The sequence below is a fragment of the Sinocyclocheilus anshuiensis genome, unplaced genomic scaffold (assembly GCF_001515605.1).
Source record: "Sinocyclocheilus anshuiensis isolate Anshui unplaced genomic scaffold, SAMN03320099.WGS_v1.1 scaffold679, whole genome shotgun sequence".
Classification (NCBI taxonomy): Eukaryota; Metazoa; Chordata; class Actinopteri; order Cypriniformes; family Cyprinidae; genus Sinocyclocheilus; species Sinocyclocheilus anshuiensis.
This window is the reverse complement of record NW_015552592.1, coordinates 600,289-618,887: the sequence shown is the minus strand read 5'-3', so window position 1 is coordinate 618,887 and position 18,599 is coordinate 600,289. Positions and strand designations below refer to the sequence as shown.

Here is an 18,599-nt window from a genome sequence, read left to right as displayed (position 1 = left end):
TAATATAATATAATATAATATAATATAATATAATATAAAACACATTTTATTTAAAATGATAAAAGTCTGTATATTCTGGATGCATGTGTTTGTACCTCCTCCATATCCACGCCCTGTTGAATGTACCATGTTACAGACGCCTGCAGTGATCGTGGTCTGCACTCCAGCAGGGTACTATTGTTCTCCACACCATATACCAGCTTTTCTGAGATGATTTGTTCCTCTGTAACACAAAAATAGCCACATACTGAACAGCCTAGTCTAATATATTCCTTTTAAGGTGATATTTTCAACACCGAACACAATCAATATCTTGCAACAGAATTCAAACTTGTGTCAACTGTTGACATTGTGTTTTCATTTTTATGTTCTCAGTAAACAACACAGTCTTACATTCAAGAAATCCATATACGGTGCTCATGGCGGAGACTCCTGCAGGTATATAAGCACACAATCTGAATGCATCTTGTGAACAGAGACTGTCAGTATTCAAGGGATAGAGATTTTTTTTATATATTGCATTGAAAGGAGCTCAGGGGTACAATTCTTCTACAGTTTTTTTTTTCTTTACCTTCTGTTTCATTTTTAACTGTGTTTTCACTTTTGTCGGCCTTAGTTATTTTCAAATGTGACCCTGGACCACAAAACCAGTCTTAAGTCGCTGGGGTATATTTGCAGCAATAGCCAAAAAAACATTGTATGGGTCAAAATTATCGATTTTTCTTTTATGCCAAAAATCATTAAGATATTAAGTAAAGATCATGTTCCATGAAGATATTTAGTAAATTTCCTACTGTAAATATATCCAAACTTAATTTTTGATTAGTAATATGCATTGCTTAGAACTTAATTTGGACAACTTTAAAGGCGATTTTCTCAGTATTTTGATTTTTTTGCACCCTCAGATTCCAGATTTTCAAATAATTATATCTCATCCAAATCTTATCCTGTCCTAAAAAAACATACATCAATGGAAAGTTTATGTATTCAGCTTTCAGATGATGTATAAATCTCAATAAAAAAAAAATTGACCCTTATGACTGGTTTTGTGATCCAGAGTCACAAATGTGCTATAAAAAAAAAAGATTGACAGATTAAAACGCACACTGACCCAAAACATTTGAATATTTTGTCACTAAATATATAAAATAATAAATATACAATATCTATATCTATAGATATTATAGTTACAGTATGCCTTAAAGTTCTTTCCACCATAATCAATCATTTAAAGTTTTTATTATTAATATTATTATTAATATCTTTTATCTTTTAACTTCAAAATGAACGTTGTAATGATATCAGAGCTTATATTTGAAGTAGATTTGATTCGAGATGAAATAGAGAAAAATAATTTCTGGAATAAAGGAACTGGGCAGTCACTGTCACAGGATGTCTGTCTGCTAACTTAAAAGCACCATCTGTGCATAAAGTGCCAGAAACTCTCATTAACTGTACTCTGACCTCTTCAACTTTCACAGATCTCATCCGCCTCATTTTTCTCTATAAAGCTTCTAAGACTCTAATATCCTCCATTGATCAAGCTCTGGCCAGAACATACCGCTAAGCTGAAGCCCGTTGCACTGCTGAACCGCGTTGCCATGGCGGACGTCTTGCCGTCTGAAGCGCCTATAGAATAAAAGAGAAAAATGAGACATTGATATAACCCAGACACAGCCCGCATGTCTGCCTGCAATTGTCATAATATCATCCTGCTGCCCAAGGTGTGTAACAGCACAGGGAGGTGACAGAAATTCAATCAGACTCGCTCTGGTTTTTGTCCGTACTCTATGAGCAATGACTATGACAGGCATTTGGTGCCGATTGTGCGCAACTTGTCTGGCTTTGCATACAAAGTGAGCGTGTGATGGGTATTAATATGGGTGAGAGGTGTTAGCATCAATCGCTAACAAGCTCAGACTGATGACCACACTGAGACAGCTGACAGGCCTTTGAGTCAGGATTAGGGAAACACTTCCACTCGCCCTTTGCTCCGATACGCTCGGCACACAAGCACACACGCACTACCCTGCGGCTAAGTGAAACATAAAAAGAGCTCTCACAAAAACACACACTCTCCAAGTTCACTGAGCACACTAATGGAAACACTGGGTTGGAAAGCGAACGAGATTATGGTGCACATACACATTCTGACAAGCTCGAAACTGTGGACTAAAAAAGTTGCTTAATCAAGAAATGCATTAATAACCTAATTTTGCAATGCAAGACATGGAAATAAAACACATAATCTTTTCCAAATGTCAAGACCAGTGTACCAGTCCAAGACTTATATTTACAGAGCAGTTTTATGCACGGACCTGCCAAATGAGCAAGTTATTTTAGTGTGTTTGTTTAAGATTAAAAGATTAAATGTTAAGAGGCATATGATGTAGTGACTTCTACTAAAAGAGGTTTAAAGGAAAAGATTGCCATCCTTGGAGAACATTAAAATCTACATTAATAGCCTAAACAATTAAGAACAAATTATTTATTTGCTGTAAGCAATAAATCTATAAAATAACATGTAATATTATTATAAATATTTATAAATAGTAGCTAATAAAATGACCTATTATTATTATTAAAGGGGTCATATGATGCGATTTCAATTTTTCGATAGCTGGCCAATCAGAGCACACTCGCTTATTCAGACCGATGAGCTTTGTAAAAATCGACGCGTTTCAAAAAGGCGTGGCATAGAGGAGAAACAGTAATGTACAGTATGTGGAAAGTAATGTGTTTTTTTTACTTTAAACTGCATAAACACATTTCATTACACCAAATACACCAAATAATGTTTTTTTAGCAGCATCATATGACCCCTTTAACAACAACAACAATAATAATAATAATACATTTAAATTCAATGGCACTAAAAAGTATTTAAACTTTAAATACATAAATAAATAAACAAATAAATATGAATATTATTACATTACATGACAAAATCTCAAACCAGCAAATCTACATTTATTTCAACAAAAATTACTAAATAGTTGCATTAGATTTCAAATAAAAGATACATTGTTCAAAATTAGCTATTTGGACGCTTTCTAGTTGTGCAATTTCTACTATTCATATCTATGTAATGAGACGATGTTAAGTATAACTTAATCTGAATAATTCTAAAATAAATTTGAATATAATTATCTATATTTTATATATATATATATATATATAAGAGTGGCCTTTTATTGTGGCCAGCCTAAGGCACACCTGTGCAATAATCATGCTGTCTAATCAGCATCTTGATATGCCACACCTGTGAGGTGGATGGATTGTCTCGGCAAAGGAGAAGTGCTCACTAACACAGATTTAGACAGATTTGTGAACAATATTTGAGAGAAATAGGCCTTTTGTGTACATAGAAGAAGTCTTATATCTTTGAGTTCAGCTCATGAAAAATGGGGGCAAAAACAAAAGTGTTGTGTTTATAATTTTGTTCAGTATAAATAAATATGACTTGACTTAATATATAAGCTATACATTTACTATATATCTTTATGAAATTGCTCGTACCTTTTTGTATAGAGCCCAGCAGGGTAGTATCGGGAACATGTGAACCCGTCCCATGCACAGTAGGGGTCTCTGGCCAGGCAGCAGTCAGCGCAGGCTGAACCGTACAGCCCACACTGGTGCACACGGATCTGTGTTACACCCAGCTCAGAGCCCACGTACAGTTGGTGCTATGGAGACACAAACACTGCTGTCAACTGCTTTGTTACATGTGATGAATACCATTACGTCCAAATCACCACGTTAGCATAATGATGCAGATAAAATCTTTCTACAATTATTTGTGTGCATTGAAAATATTACAGTAATAACACAGAAGAAAAGATGCTCATATTTGATTCATAATATTTACTAATGACTGCAAGAATTAATAATTATCTATGAAGCATCTGACTTGTTATAAAGGCTGGATTTGCCATTGGTATCAAGATGATCACTCATGCATGAAAAGTTTACTCAATACCACCATCTCCAGGTGGAAAACTAGAGTGTCTGTGAGGACCAACTGAGAAAGTCTTACTCGCTTGGTAGAGATGAGGATCTCTGTAATAGGAACAGGGACCTAGAATGAGAAGGGAAAAAAAGGGTTTAGTGTGAAGATTGTTTTGGAACGGAAATGAAATGGTTTCAATATAAAGATAAAAAGTCACCCAAAGGACTTCTGATAACCTTGAAAACTTGCAATTCCTCCAGAAGAACTTCTTCAACTGTGTCGGCTTCTTTGTTGTAGATTGTGATCATTTTTAATACTACAGAATTATCTGGGTTAAAGAGAGAGAGGACCAGAATTGTTTACTTATAAAATACATTTTATGTATTATTATTATTATTATTATTATTATTATTATTTTAATCTGTTTATTTTTTTCTGAAACGTGTTTGTAATGTGTTTTTTTTTTTTTTTTAGCAGAGTCGTATGCTCACCAAGGCTGCAATTATTTGATCAACAATAGAGTAAAGAGTGTAATATTGTGAAACATTTGTACAATTTTAAATGACTGTTTTCTGATGATTTAACATATTTTAAAACGTAATTCTTGTAATGGCTGTATTTTCAGCATCGTTACTTCTCCAGTTTTCCGTGTCACATGAACCTTCAGAAATCATTCTAAGATGTGACCCTGAACCACAAAACCAGTCTTAAGTCGCTGGGGTATATTTGTAGCAATAAGCCAAAAAAACATTGTATGGGTCAAAATTATCGATTTTTCTTTTATGCCAAAAATCATTAGGATATTAAGTAAAGATCATGTTCCATGAAGATATTTTGTAAATTTCCTACTGTAAATATATTAAAACTTCATTTTTGATTAGTAATATGCATTGCTAAGAACTTCATTTGGTCAACTGTAAAGGCGATTTTCTCAATATTGATTTTTTTTGCACCCTCAGATTCCAGATTTCCAAATAGTTGCATCTCGGTCAAATATTGTCCTATCCTAACCAACCATACATCAACAGAAAGCTTACTGATTTATAAAAAAATGGACCCTTATGACTGGTTTTGTGGTCCAGGGTCACATATGCTGATTTCATGCTGAAGTAATATTTATTTTTATTATCTGTTCAGTATAATAATTATTATGTTGGACAGTTGAGCTGTTTTTTTTTGTGTTTTTGTTTTTGTGGCAACCACATTTTTCAGGATTCTTTGATGAACAAAGTTCAACAGAACAGGATTTATTGGAAAGAGAAATCTTTCGTAAAATTAAAATGTCTTTACTGTCACTTTTGATAAATCGAATGCATCCTTGCTGAACAAAAGTATTAATTTCTTGCAAAAAATAAATAATAAATAATTTTACAAACTCCAAACGTTAGTGTATATCTTCTAAAATAATTGTCAACTTTTTAGAAATACGCTAGCTTATAGTTGGCCTTAAAGCTACAAAACTTCAATTTTGATTTTAGGGATTTTGTACACTAGAGATCAAATAAAATAATAATAGTTTATTGTTATGTTCCTTTAAAAAGCAAAACATAAAAAATAAGCTACTGCAAACATTTAGTATGACACAAGCAACAATTACATAAAGCCTATGACTGTGGCAAATCAGGTGTAAAAGAAAATATAGGTACTAAAATTGAATACCAGTCCCAATGAAGAGAACATTGTAGTGTCCGTCCTCGGCTTCCACCCGGTCCACTGCCAGCTGTGTGAGTTTACGTCCTCCTTCAGTGTCCAGCAGAATGGGCCGCCTGTGAACGGGCTGCACCGCCTGGAACATGAAGGGATGGGAACGCACAAAACGCAGGACCTCATCCGGATACTCCTTTGAACTGGAAAACTGGCCTCCGTTTATCTTACTGGCACACTGTGAGAGACCAAAATCAGTAAATATGCGTACAACATGAACAGAGTTCTCCAAGTCACGAAAGCCTGTCAGGTCTTTCATTTTGTTGCTCCTGATCTGAGAATAGTTCACCCGCTTCTCGCTGCTATAACCTTTTAGAACAAGAGACTAATCAGAAATCCCGCGGCGCACGACTAAAGCTACCAAATTGCCTTTTAAAAGGTCAGCTGTCAAAGACGTACTTTTTTTCCCCATATGCTTTTCCCAAGAATAACCGCACATGGAAAGTGAAGAATTGCGACAAATTCTGAAATGTGAACAATGGATGTACTCTGATTCTTCAATAACACACCAGAGAAAATGACTTTGAATTACATCTCATTACTAACTATTGGAAACCAATCTTACTCTTTTATCAGCTGGAGATAAATAGCCAGAGAAGGACATTAATCAGCACATATCAGATAATTATAATTCAGACCACGCCTCGATTTCACAGTACCTCCGTAAGTGCTCGGTTTCAGGCATTAACGTTAAAGAATTGGCATGACACGCTCGAGGAGAATAGTGATGTGCACAGTCATGCTGAAAATAGACTCATCTGCCATGAGAGATTTTGTGTGTCTAAAGAAATAAGATCCAAAATTCAACATTCACTCAAGTGGGCCTCCAAATGAAGCCGTGTGTCAGAGGTGTAAGCATTTTGTACACTGGGATTTCTGATATAACAAAAAGATGACACAAAGCGACTGATGGAGCAAATATTACTCACCGATCCAGGTCGTGGGTAGGGGACCCTGCCATCGTACACCTTCCAGTGGTGGTCAGTTCGTTCTCGGTATGCAAAAGGCCCGTTAAACGCCGCACGGATGTCTTCCATGTTATACATGCACACTGCATATCCTTTAAAGACGGCACTGAGTGAAAAAAAACAGATGGAGATGAGCATCCAGGCTGCTGTTTGCCAAAATAAACTGAGAATATAAAAGTATACATTGCTCTGTTCAGTGACACATGTGACCTCACCTACCTGGTGGTGCTAAACAGACCAAAGATCTCTGGATTTTTCTCATCTTTCTTCCGTAGCACGAACACATCCTCTAAAATAACACATAGACACACACAGTGTCAAATCATCAAATAAACCTGAATTTGTGCCAAGCATGATTTTCAGGATCAACATCCTTTTTTTGGACCTGGAACAACATCATTAATCAGTGCCCTCTGGTTTAGAGTAAGGGTTAGGGATTGTTTAATAGGAAAGGATGTTAATTCAGGTGAATGAGTGTTTGAAATTCATTTCCTGGAGATAAAAGATATTTCTCAACTTTTTCGGCAGCCGAAATTCTTTGAACTAAAATATTTATATGAGGTACTACCTGAGATTTTAAGTTAATATATTAACTTAATATAAAAACATTCACATATCCAACAAATTAAATATTGAATATAAATACTGATTTGGTACTTGTTTTTTTTAATATTAAATTATTTAAAGAAATATTTATTTGAATGTTGCATTTGTATGATTACATTATTAATTATTAGATTTTGTTTACATTTTTAAACTGTTCTTTTGTTTTGTGATTGTAAGAAGATATCAATAAGATAAAACACCAAGAGGGTTCAAGTCCTACGGAAATCAGGAACTGATCAAAATTGAATGCAATGCATGTCGCTTTGCATAAAATCATCTGCCAACTGCATAAAAAAAAGAAAGTTTCTTTACACAAAGCCAAACAATACATCTGTAGTAACAAAATGATTGTATATTTATTAAAATAATATATACTGTACATTTTGTAAAATATAACTGAATAACAAAAATGACAATCAATGCCAAATAAATATAGAATCTAGCACTTTACATCTTTGGAACAGATGAGGTGTTTAATGGGATGTCAGTGCAGAAACAATTGAGCTTTCATCTGAAAGTCAAAGGGGCCCATCAGAGAGATCCTTCAAGATTACAAAGTTTGGTGATGGTTAAACAGGTTTAGATTTTCAATTCACACAGCTGGCTTATGCTGTGAGATCTATTGTAAATTCATCCGGATGGACAGATGGTTGGATGGATGGATACCTGATGAAATCTCTTTAGCGAAAGGCAAAATGTGAAGACCAAAAACTGATTCATCAGCAGTTTTGCTCTGAGGCATATGATGAATAAAATCACCGAGCTGGAAGAAACGGCTCATCTGAGGCTAAAACTGCAGTTTTTCTTCTTTTTGTGCAATTGTGGACATTTCAGTCAAGCGGCCCTACGTTGATGGATTCCAGATACTGCTCAGGACGGTGACTTCCTCTGTATATTACCAACACAAGAGTTATATCAAAAGTTGCATACTATCTTCTCTATATACAGTAGTAAGCAATATTAGGGTATTGCATCACAAATATGTCAGAGCTAACCAGATGACATACTGTTCATGGTTCATTTTACAGCAGCTCAAACAGCAAGGCACTAGCAATGCTAAGAACTGAAAACCTTGAATGCAATGTATGTCGCTTTGGATAAAAGCGTCTGCCAAATGCAAAATGCTATTTTATTTCCATGTATGTATATGTGCAAGTTTTATGGGCTAATATTACACACAATCCCTTGCACTACAGAATAAGACGAGACTGAGATGTTCAAAATGCTTACAGTACACATCAAAAACACAATTTTAGACCTAGTACTGGTAATTCTCCATATCATAAGCTACGAAGTTTTCACGCGGAGAGAAAGTGCACAAATTAGGTTTCATAACATCTTGCATTATCTTTACAAATTGCAATTATCAGCAAAAATCCACATCCCATGATGAAGTAGAAGGTGAAATACTTTCATGGTTTTAGACAGGCATGAAAAAGACCACTGGAGAGGAAGACAGAAAGAAGAATGTCCCCTACTGAGTTCATCAAAGTGTGTGTCAATGCCGTTGGGTCCAGCCACTGAGCAGATCAATCGAGTCTTCAGGAAAGAGCTCCATCTGTTTACCAGCATCCTCTGACCACCCTGGTCATTCTGACAGAAGGGAAGAGATAAAAAGACACTTAATTTTACCTGACCCATGGGTGCTTGCAGCACAAGAATTTGACAAAGACAAAAAGTAATTGGCCAGTCCTTGGCTGGTTAGCTTCAGAAATGAATCCCCTGCTGGCTGATGTTGCTATGGAGCAAAATGTGCACCATTATGGGAGCAAAAACTTTGTTTTTCATTGAAAACTTGTGTATTTTGACTAAATTTTTGCAAGCATTTCATTACATTATAATGTTTTGCCAGAAGTTGCTTAAACTGTAGTTTCCCTCTCTGTTGCTTTTGATGTCACTGGATAGCCATAATGAAGCCACACAATCAGTGTTGACATCATTGACATTTATGGGAAAAAAAAAACTGGTTTCCTATGAGTATAGGGGGTCCTGCATATGCTATTGAGATGAAGAGGAAAGCTAAGTGAACGCTTTCGGTAAGCATTATAGATCATGCTTTTGAATGCTAAACAAGACTAATTTGATTCAAAGATCTAAACAAGCATGTTTTTGGTATCATACCGCACAGACTCTGGCCACTCTGGTGTAAACGGCTTTGTTTCCTCCTTCTATGTTGGCCACTCGTTCTGTGAAGAAGTAGTAGACCTTATCATCAGCAGGATCGTCATTGTCAGGGATCACTGCCGAACCCACAAACTTGGGCTCTAGGGAAAAAAAAATATATATATATATATATATAACGAGATTGTGTTAGAATTACACAGAAACACACACTTGTATATACTGGTAAAAGTTTGGCTTTTTTTTTTCATGTTTTTGAAAGAAGCTTCTTCTGCTCACCAAGGTTGCATTTATTGAATCAAAAAAATACAGTAAATATTTTGAAATATTTAAAAAGTTTTAAATATATTTAAAATATTTTCTCTGATGGCAAATCCGGATTTTTAGCATAATCGCTCCAGTCTCGTAATCCTTCAGAAATCATTCTAATATTGGGATTGGCTGCTCAGGAAGCAATTATTATTATACAGTAGCTAAAACACTGTTTAATATTTATGTGAAAACTATCAATGTATTAATTATTATTATTGATGCTCAATTATTAACAATGATTCTTATTATCAATGTTAAAAACCGTTTGTTGCTGCTCAATATTTATACACTACCATTCAAAACCCATTTATTCAGCAAGGATGCATTCAAATGATCAAAAGTGACATTAAAGACATTTATAATGTTACAAAGTAAAAAAAAAAATTGTCTATTAAACTAAAGAATGCTAAAAAAAAAAAAAATCACGGTTTCCACAAAAATACTAGAACGATCATGATTCTAAAAGATCATGCGACACTGAAGACTGGAGTAATGAATGCTGAAAATGTAGCTTTAACATGCAAAACAACATGTATAGGATATAAATCTGTCATTTTAATGTGCATTTTAAAATGCATTTGCCTTATATAATCAAATATGAATAAATCCACTATCTTATTATTCAGTGTGATCCGCATGTCGGAGGCCACTACAGCTTTGTGCAGTGAATGTGAGTGGGATTAGATCTTCAGCGCTTCATGAGTCAGCAGCGAGAACACTTAACACCAGTTAACTGCATTCAAAACATGAACAGAACTCAACCCCAGACTATTTAGTGCACACAGAAAATGTAAAAGTCTCCATGGAGTCGTGCTCTACACTCTGCATTACGCACTCGAATGTTATCGAGCAGGTGACCTAAGGATGTGATGGTATTTGACCGTGGTTTATAATGTCTGAATGGATGTTAGAGAGATGGATGGTACATGTCAAACACCTCTCTCTGTATGATTAATGCATCACAGCAGGGGTGAGAATCACATGTGAGAAGTGTGAGAGAATGCCATATTTTTAACATCTGTCTGACACACTCAGGCTATCTTCAGAATGAATACAAAAGCTTAATTCATGCATCAGCCAATCAGAATTGAAGTCAAAACTATCTGTTCTTAAATGCACATTCTGGCAATTGTTGAAGATCATCTATGCATTCTATCCACATATACAGTTGGATTCTGTGCATACTGCAAAAATAGCAGTAGTACGCCATTGTGAATATATCTTCAGTCACACTTGGCGTGGAGCTGATGTGTTAACTGCACCTACAATGAGGCCACAAGCCTTGCTACAGTGATACGCATGGTAAAAGCATCACTCTCGCTGGTCTGGGCTGAAGGCCAGATCACTCGTACGGCTGCAGGAGGCGATATACAGCAAAGGGAAGCATTAAACCAGTTCACAGACAGCAGGATGTCGCAGGCCTCTCTAAACCACACACATGATGAACTGTACATCAATCTTGAATTCTACTTTATTGCTCTATTTGATTCTATGTATGCACATTTATGTGTATGATCGTTTTATATCCAGTAGCTATACGCTGCCGTTCAAAAGTTTGGGATCTGTAAGATTTTTAATGTCTCTTTATGCTCATCAAGGATGTATTTATTTGATCAAAAATACTAAAAAACAGTAATATTGTGAAATATTATTGCAATTTCTAATATTGGTTTCCTATTTTAATATACTTTAAAATATAATTTCTTTCTGTGACACATTTCTTCAGTGGCACATGATCCTTCAGAAATCATTCTGAAAATCTGATTTATTATCAGTGTTGAAACTGTTATGCTGCTTAATATTTTTTGGAACCAGTGATACTTTTTTCTTTGATTCTTTGATGAATAAAAAGTTAAAAAGAAAAGCATTTATTCAAAATGGAAATCTTTTCTAACAATAGAAGTTTTTAATATCACTTTTTTATCCATTTAACATATCCTTGTTAAATAAAAGTATTAATTTCTTAAAAAAAAAGAGAAAGAAATAATTTACTGACCCCAAACTTTTGAATAGTAGTGTATATTGTAACACAACATTTATATTTGAATAAACACTGTTCTTTTTAACTTTTTATTTAGCAAAGAATCCTGAAAAAAGAATCACAGGTCCCAAAAATATTAAGCAGCACAAATGTTTCCAACACTGATTATAAAACAGCATATTAAAATGATTTCTGAAGGATCATGTGACACTGAAGACTGGAGTAATGATGCTGAAAATTCAGCTTTGCTTCACAGGAATTAAATTGTATTTTAAAGTATATTAAAACAGAACACTGTTATTTTAATTTGCAACAATATTTCACTATTTTTTTTTCTGTATTTTTGATTAAATAGATACAGCCTTGATGAGCGAAAGAAACGTCTTTAAAAACATTAAAAATCTTACTGATCCCAAACTTTATAAAAAAAAAAAAAAAAAACCCTTCATGTAAATAACTACTAGCTTCACTGTAGTTCAAATTTTGTGTGGTTTATAGGTTGACAAGCTCAGTTTCAAAGCTTGCAAACCAGCATGGTCTTTTTGGTGAAGCCAGCTGACCAAATAAGTGTTGCTGGTTAAAGCTAGATTAAACAACAACTTCTTGAGGACACCAGGAAGCATTATCTGCAACACAAAGTGCTTGTATTTTCAACAGTTTTCTCTCACCATTCAGCTGCTGTCTGTCACCCACTTCAGTCCTAATGAAACTGCGGTTGCCTAGACGATATAGAGCGGCATCATTCTCCCAATAATCAGTGTACAAGCCAACAAACAACTCCCCACCTGTCAATCAAACATGATTTAGAGAGAGAGAGAGAGAGAGAGAGAGAGAGAGAGAGAGAGAGGGAAATTAAATCAGTATTATGGAATAAAATTGAGATGCTTATTGGATTTAATACTGTAAAGCTGAAGTGTTTTGTCAAGCGTTTAAATAATTTAAGCAGTTATTTATTTATTCAGTTTCAATATATTAACTTAAAGAAAAATCTCACTTAAAACTGGTACGTTTTAAATCAGTTCAGTAATGTTATGATTTCATATTTCACATGGCATTTCACAATAATATACATCAATATTTAATGACAAACGTTGCATCCCTGAACACTGTCTTAAGGTAATGCATAACAGCTCTTGTAATGTGTTTGTCATATATTGAGATACCACTAGGTGGCACCGCAGACACTGTAAATAACTGCCTCTCTTTCACCAGTGAGTAATAAATCCTGCAGTAAGTCACGATGTAATGATCTAATGGGCATATTCAATTTAGCATCTAAACATTCTTTATTATGAACGATCCTGATGCTGGGCCGGCTGGGAGAGACTAAATGAATAACCCAGCTGAAAACAGTCTGCAGCTGCTGTCAGAGAGGAAGTCATCAAATTCATCTCTCAATTTCCCTTCAATCAAATCCCTGTTGCCTCGTGAATGAGCGCTCTGAAGGGCTGGAGCTGAAGTGTGTTATGAAGAGCTTTCGTGCTCGGTGGCCCCTGGCTCAAAATGCACTTGCTTCCTTTCAAAACTCAAGAACACACACATTCTGAACATCAAGATGAAAAGGAGGGGGGGGGGAAGCTACAGAAAAATAAAGGCATAATGGGATGAAATGTATTTGGATGTCAATAAAAGGAGGAAAAGACTATTAAAGGATGGAGGACAGAAGAGAAAGATGCAGGAACGGATGAATGCTTACGGTACATAGTGGATGCTGAAGGGCTGTTGGGATGGAATGGACATCTTCCTCTGCCACTCTCTATGTGATCAGACTCCAACCTGAACTCTCCTTCCAGCTGGAACACAAACACACATATATATATATATATTTTTTTTTTTATTTTATTTTATTTATGAAGAAATATTTTATGAATGAATGATAATAATAATAATAATAATAAAGACTGAATGAATAATAATAATAATAATGATGAATAATAATATTAAATTTGTTCTTTGCCGAATAAAATACAATTTATCTATCAAGAACCTTTTATAAACAGTGAGTAATAAAATTATTTTTAATAATAATAATAGAGTTGTTCTTTGTTTAATAAAATACAATTTAGCTATCAAGAACCTGTCATAAATAGGGAGTAATACAATTATATTTAATAATAATAATAATAATAACACCAATAATATGTTGTTCGCTAAATAACCTATATAATAATAAAAACAACAATTATAATTGTAACAGTAGTATTAAATCAATCAATCAGCTGGTTTAACAGAAAAATTAGGTAATAAATTTGTTATTCCATCAAAAATAATGTTTTAACGACATTTTCACACTCAAAATATCATCTGCTCATCACCAGCATACGTTGTGCTTTTGTTTTGTGCTTTTGTAATAACAATACTACAAATAAAACATCAATAAAATAAATATATACATACATTTATTGTTTATTAAGAAGCTTTCATGAACACAATGCTTTTCAGACTAATAAAATAAAATTTACTAACTATTCTAAATATACAATATATTTACAATAACATTATTGGCCTAAGTAAAACATGATTTGGATGATTTATTGATGTTTCAAGTAATATTAGCAATAATAATAATAATAACAATAATAATAATAATGATAATGATAATAATAATAATAATAATAATAGTTGTTTATTATTCCTTTGATCATCTTTAATGATTATAATAAATAAATAAATAATCAATTATTTTTCTTATTTAACAGAAGGAAAAATAAAGTTATTCCCCCAAGCATTAACGTTTGGCTTAATTTTCTCATGACAGTATTCCCACTCAAAATGCCACCTGTCCATCACCAGCATAGGTTGTGTTTTTATGTGCTTGAGCATGAGATCCCCAGCATGACTTGCTGATATGCTGGCGTCCCCTCTAGGTTCCTAAAAAGCTTAACCAGTGAGAGTTGGTCAACCAGCTTCAACAGAAAGATCCTGCTGGTCGAGCAGCTTCATTATTAGTTTTGCTGGTGAACAGCATGGAGAGTCATGCTGGTGTAAGCTGGTATTTTCAGCAGGGTAGACAAAATAGAAATCTGACACTGCAAAGTCTGCAGTTCTTAGCATTGCAGCAAAAAAAAACAAAAAACAGTGAAAATAATCAATCAGCCTGCGGGCAACTAGCATCATAGAGTATAATGTACTGTATTGACACATCAGTATCAGTGTATATTACAGTAGCTTTTCATCAAATAACACACAGGCCTTCACTGCATTTCTTGCAGTCTCAGGGGAAATATAACATCCAGGTGAAGCAATGGAGGGTAAAATGAGATTGGAGCGCACACATCCAAGTCCTTCCCCACATGAAAATCCCTTTGAAGAATCACTTTCTCTCTACCCTTATTGCAAAGCTCACTTTTACCAGAAGGTGACGGTATAAGCCGTGCAACATGTGTCGCAGAACAGGCTTTCACTAGCTTGATTTATGTGTTCTCACACCGTGTGATCCTGGAGAAACAAACACCAGACATGTAACACCAGTCCATCCATCATTTTCTGTCTTAGGATTGTTCTTCTACTCTTTCCGCAGGTAGACGATTTTTTCCAATCATTACTTCATACGAAGCAGGAATGGAAATAAATCCTTAGCCAAACCCATAACTTCAGTTTCATTTTATGAAGCGTGCCGTTACATGGGAGAATTATGGATATACAGTAAATCATAAAGGTTGGCTGTGGTTGACGCGCTGGTTTATGCCGAGGGGCCGTAAGGTCCTTTGCGAACGTACAAATCTTACTTAACACAGTCTTGTGATCACCAGACAGATAGCATCAGCGCTTGTGGTCAGCACACATGGTTGTGAATGTGCATATCTGCTCGAGCAGATGATGTGCCTGAAGTAACATTTGTGGCATAGATGAGATGAAACGGATCGAGATTCACATGATAATCAGCACACCTTATGGCTGATGAGTCAAAAACACAAACTCACATGCACACCTTGTGGAAGGACACATGGTTCAGATTTTCATGAGGTTTGGTGATCGTGTTGCGTATTGTCAGGAGGGATGAAATGTTAGGTGAGAGATCACCTGAAACTGACAGCCGCAGAATACCAAAAATGAGTGTTGGTGGACCTCATATGATGCTAACCCTGGAACAACATATAAAACTACCAAATTTTGCTTAATCGCAACGTTTAATCGTAATCCCCAAGTTTAATCGCAACATATAATCATTGCAGTTAATAGTGCTCACCGTCTGTTTGATTACATGGCATTTGTAACTAACTGCATGATTCTTACTGTACATTTCTGCCATAGTCACCACTAATAACCTACTCCTAAATAAACTTAAAATTGTATGTAAAGCTGCTTTGCTACGATTTGTGTCGTGAAAAGCGCTATAGAAATAAACTTGAATTGAACTGAACTATGTGATGTGTGCAAAGGGCTGGTTCAAAACCAAGTGAACTGCAAACTGAAAGCTGAAAAAGTGCACATTAATAATTTATAATATTATTTATTAGTGTGTAATAATGTATTAAATATTAATAATAAAATATAACATTTTATTTTACAATGTGTTTATTTTCCAACAACAATATATTATTTTTTTAAGCATAGTTATATGAATACATAATTATTTCTGAGCTGTTACATGATGTCCAACAGGTCTGTTCAGACGGCTCAAGCAGAAGAAAAAGTTTGGGGTAATCATCACAGCAGAAAGATTTAAGCAATGTCTTAAACGCCCAATTATATGTACTTATAAGTTATAAACCAAAGATAATAAACAATTATAAAACAATTATACACAGTTAACAAGCAAAAATACACGGCACACACAAATACCAATCAAGCAATTTTAATTCGACTTAATTATATATTTTTTTTAAATGGAAAGAAATTAATTTATATTAATAGTATTTCTTCTGCCTCATCTTGCATTACATTCCCTGTGAAAAAGAATTGTGCTTAATTGTACTAAATGTGCACTTGTAGTGGATTTCAAATCTTAAATGTATATTTTAAAAACTGTACTTGCAGATAAAGTGCACTTTATAAAAATGTCAAATTAAAAATCTGTACTATTAAGTGTATTTTAAATCATTGTTTTAATAATCTGTTGCAGTGGTTTAAAGAAGTACACTTATTTTGATTGACTAACATATTAAAGCATATGTGAAGCACTTGATTACAGTGTTATTTGATATTACATTTAAAGTTGATATATTTTAAATGTATGAAATTGCAACATCATCAATACAGATGTATAGCTAAAATATATATTTAAATAAATGACATACCATAAATGCTTGTCAGTACATTCGGCAGTACAATTTTTCGAAGATAATAGAATTATGAAATGACAAATTAAGAAATATTTAAGTGGATCAAAAAAGAACTCTAAAGCTGAAGAAGTTCAGCTAATTGCATTTAATTTACTTTCAGCCTTCTTGTAGCTCAAAAAGTCGAGCATGACATGCACTAGCAGCACAAAGGTCATGGGTTCGATTCCCAGGGAAAGCAAGAACTGATAAAACATACCTTGAATGCAATCAAAGTCAGTTTGAAAAAATAAAGCATCTGCCAAATGCAGAAATGTTACATTTAAACTATAATACATTTTAGTTTCATTGTGATTAACATGCATGTTATTATATTATATTATATATTAGGATTCTCACTATGTTTCAGAACAGCGTTTTATGTGTTTATTCTGTTAAGATGTGAGTGAGGTATGATGTGGGTGTATTAGTATATAAAAGTATGTGTAAAGCCCATGAGAAAAAGCAGGGTTTTGGTGAAAGAGGAGACAGTGAGAGGGAACGGTGTGCTGTGATGTGTCAGGTGATGTGCGTATGGGCGCAAAGGGCCGGACCGGTGCTTATATTCCCGATATTAGAGAAGGAATGCATGCTGGGCCATTCGCTTATGGGTACGTGTGCACGCCTCTCACTCGCTCTCTCCGGTTCTGCTCTGTGTCTCCGTAACTTTATCAGTCTTTCCTGTCATCATAGCTACATCTGCAACATGTCATCCCAGCACTCCAGGGCAGAGTGTGTGTATAATTGTGCAGGTATGTGTATCCATCTTCGTCGCTGTGTGTATATCTGAATGCGAAGCCCATATCTTACGTGCACGGATGCATATGTGTCTCGTATGAGTCTCATTAATGTCTCTGAGTGTTTAGGGTGTAGCTGTTCCAGACTGAGGCGTGTGCTGGAGGCCTGCAGCTCAGCACTGGAGTTATCAGGCACCCCGCTGAAGCCTGTCTCCTCTAATTAAACCCTCTCTGATCTCCTGCCTATGGCTCCCATAACGCCCGTGGCTCTCTCCTTCACCTCTGCCGGAGGGTCAGGGAGCCAGACATGCTTCCTATTCCCAGCCATGAGTGCCGATTTCTGAACCTAGTTGGGATAAAAAGTGGGAACGAGGTGGAAAGGGAATTCTCCATCTTGAAACCTCCAAAATTGTGAAAGAAAGCCTGTAGGCCGCCTGCCACGATCCAGATCCTCGGTTTCCTTCAAATAAACGTCTTGTCTTTGCTCTTTTCTTCTTGCCTGTTCCTTCAAATAAAGCTCGCTTCTCTATGATTAGCCGCTCTATAATTTGACTGGGGCTCTCCTGGGAGGATGGAGATGTTTGTTTTCGCTTGTCTGGATGTTTGGTTGGAGATTTTAACAGAGTGCAAATGATAAAACTTCCTGTCGCACACAGTAAAACAAACTCTGTCTGTCTCTCTGGAGACCAGGCTTTCACCACAGGCGGTTGAAGAGTGTTAAAGTTGCTTCAGAAAGAAAGTGCTGTCAGGAGTATTTTTTGTCACTTTTACATTATTATTGTTGGGGTTTTGCCTCTTCGTTAGAGAGAATGACAGGAAGATGTTTGGGTGAGAAAGGAGGCGGCAAGTGATCAAGATACGTTGCAGACTGGACTCAAACCTGCATCACCTACATAAGCAAAATGTCAGAATGTGAATGGTTAAAGGGGTCATATGATGCGATTTCAAGTTTTCCTTTCT

The 18,599-nt window shown here is 35.2% G+C and overlaps 1 protein-coding gene across 1 annotated transcript in view; it reads right to left on the bottom strand.

The window, feature by feature from the left end:
- Positions 1–18,599, bottom strand: part of sema3e (sema domain, immunoglobulin domain (Ig), short basic domain, secreted, (semaphorin) 3E) — a 95,121-nt gene that overhangs the window by 2,570 nt on the left and 73,952 nt on the right. The window contains exons 6-17 of the mRNA XM_016456472.1: positions 13,338–13,434; positions 12,310–12,426; positions 9,349–9,491; positions 8,706–8,820; positions 6,841–6,910; positions 6,583–6,727; positions 5,609–5,831; positions 4,186–4,277; positions 4,037–4,078; positions 3,520–3,686; positions 1,562–1,629; positions 96–223 (exon numbers count right to left, since the gene is read on the bottom strand). Of these exons, the coding sequence (XP_016311958.1) occupies positions 96–223; positions 1,562–1,629; positions 3,520–3,686; positions 4,037–4,078; positions 4,186–4,277; positions 5,609–5,831; positions 6,583–6,727; positions 6,841–6,910; positions 8,706–8,820; positions 9,349–9,491; positions 12,310–12,426; positions 13,338–13,434 (1,407 nt within the window). The remainder of the gene's footprint in view (positions 1–95; positions 224–1,561; positions 1,630–3,519; positions 3,687–4,036; positions 4,079–4,185; positions 4,278–5,608; positions 5,832–6,582; positions 6,728–6,840; positions 6,911–8,705; positions 8,821–9,348; positions 9,492–12,309; positions 12,427–13,337; positions 13,435–18,599) is intronic.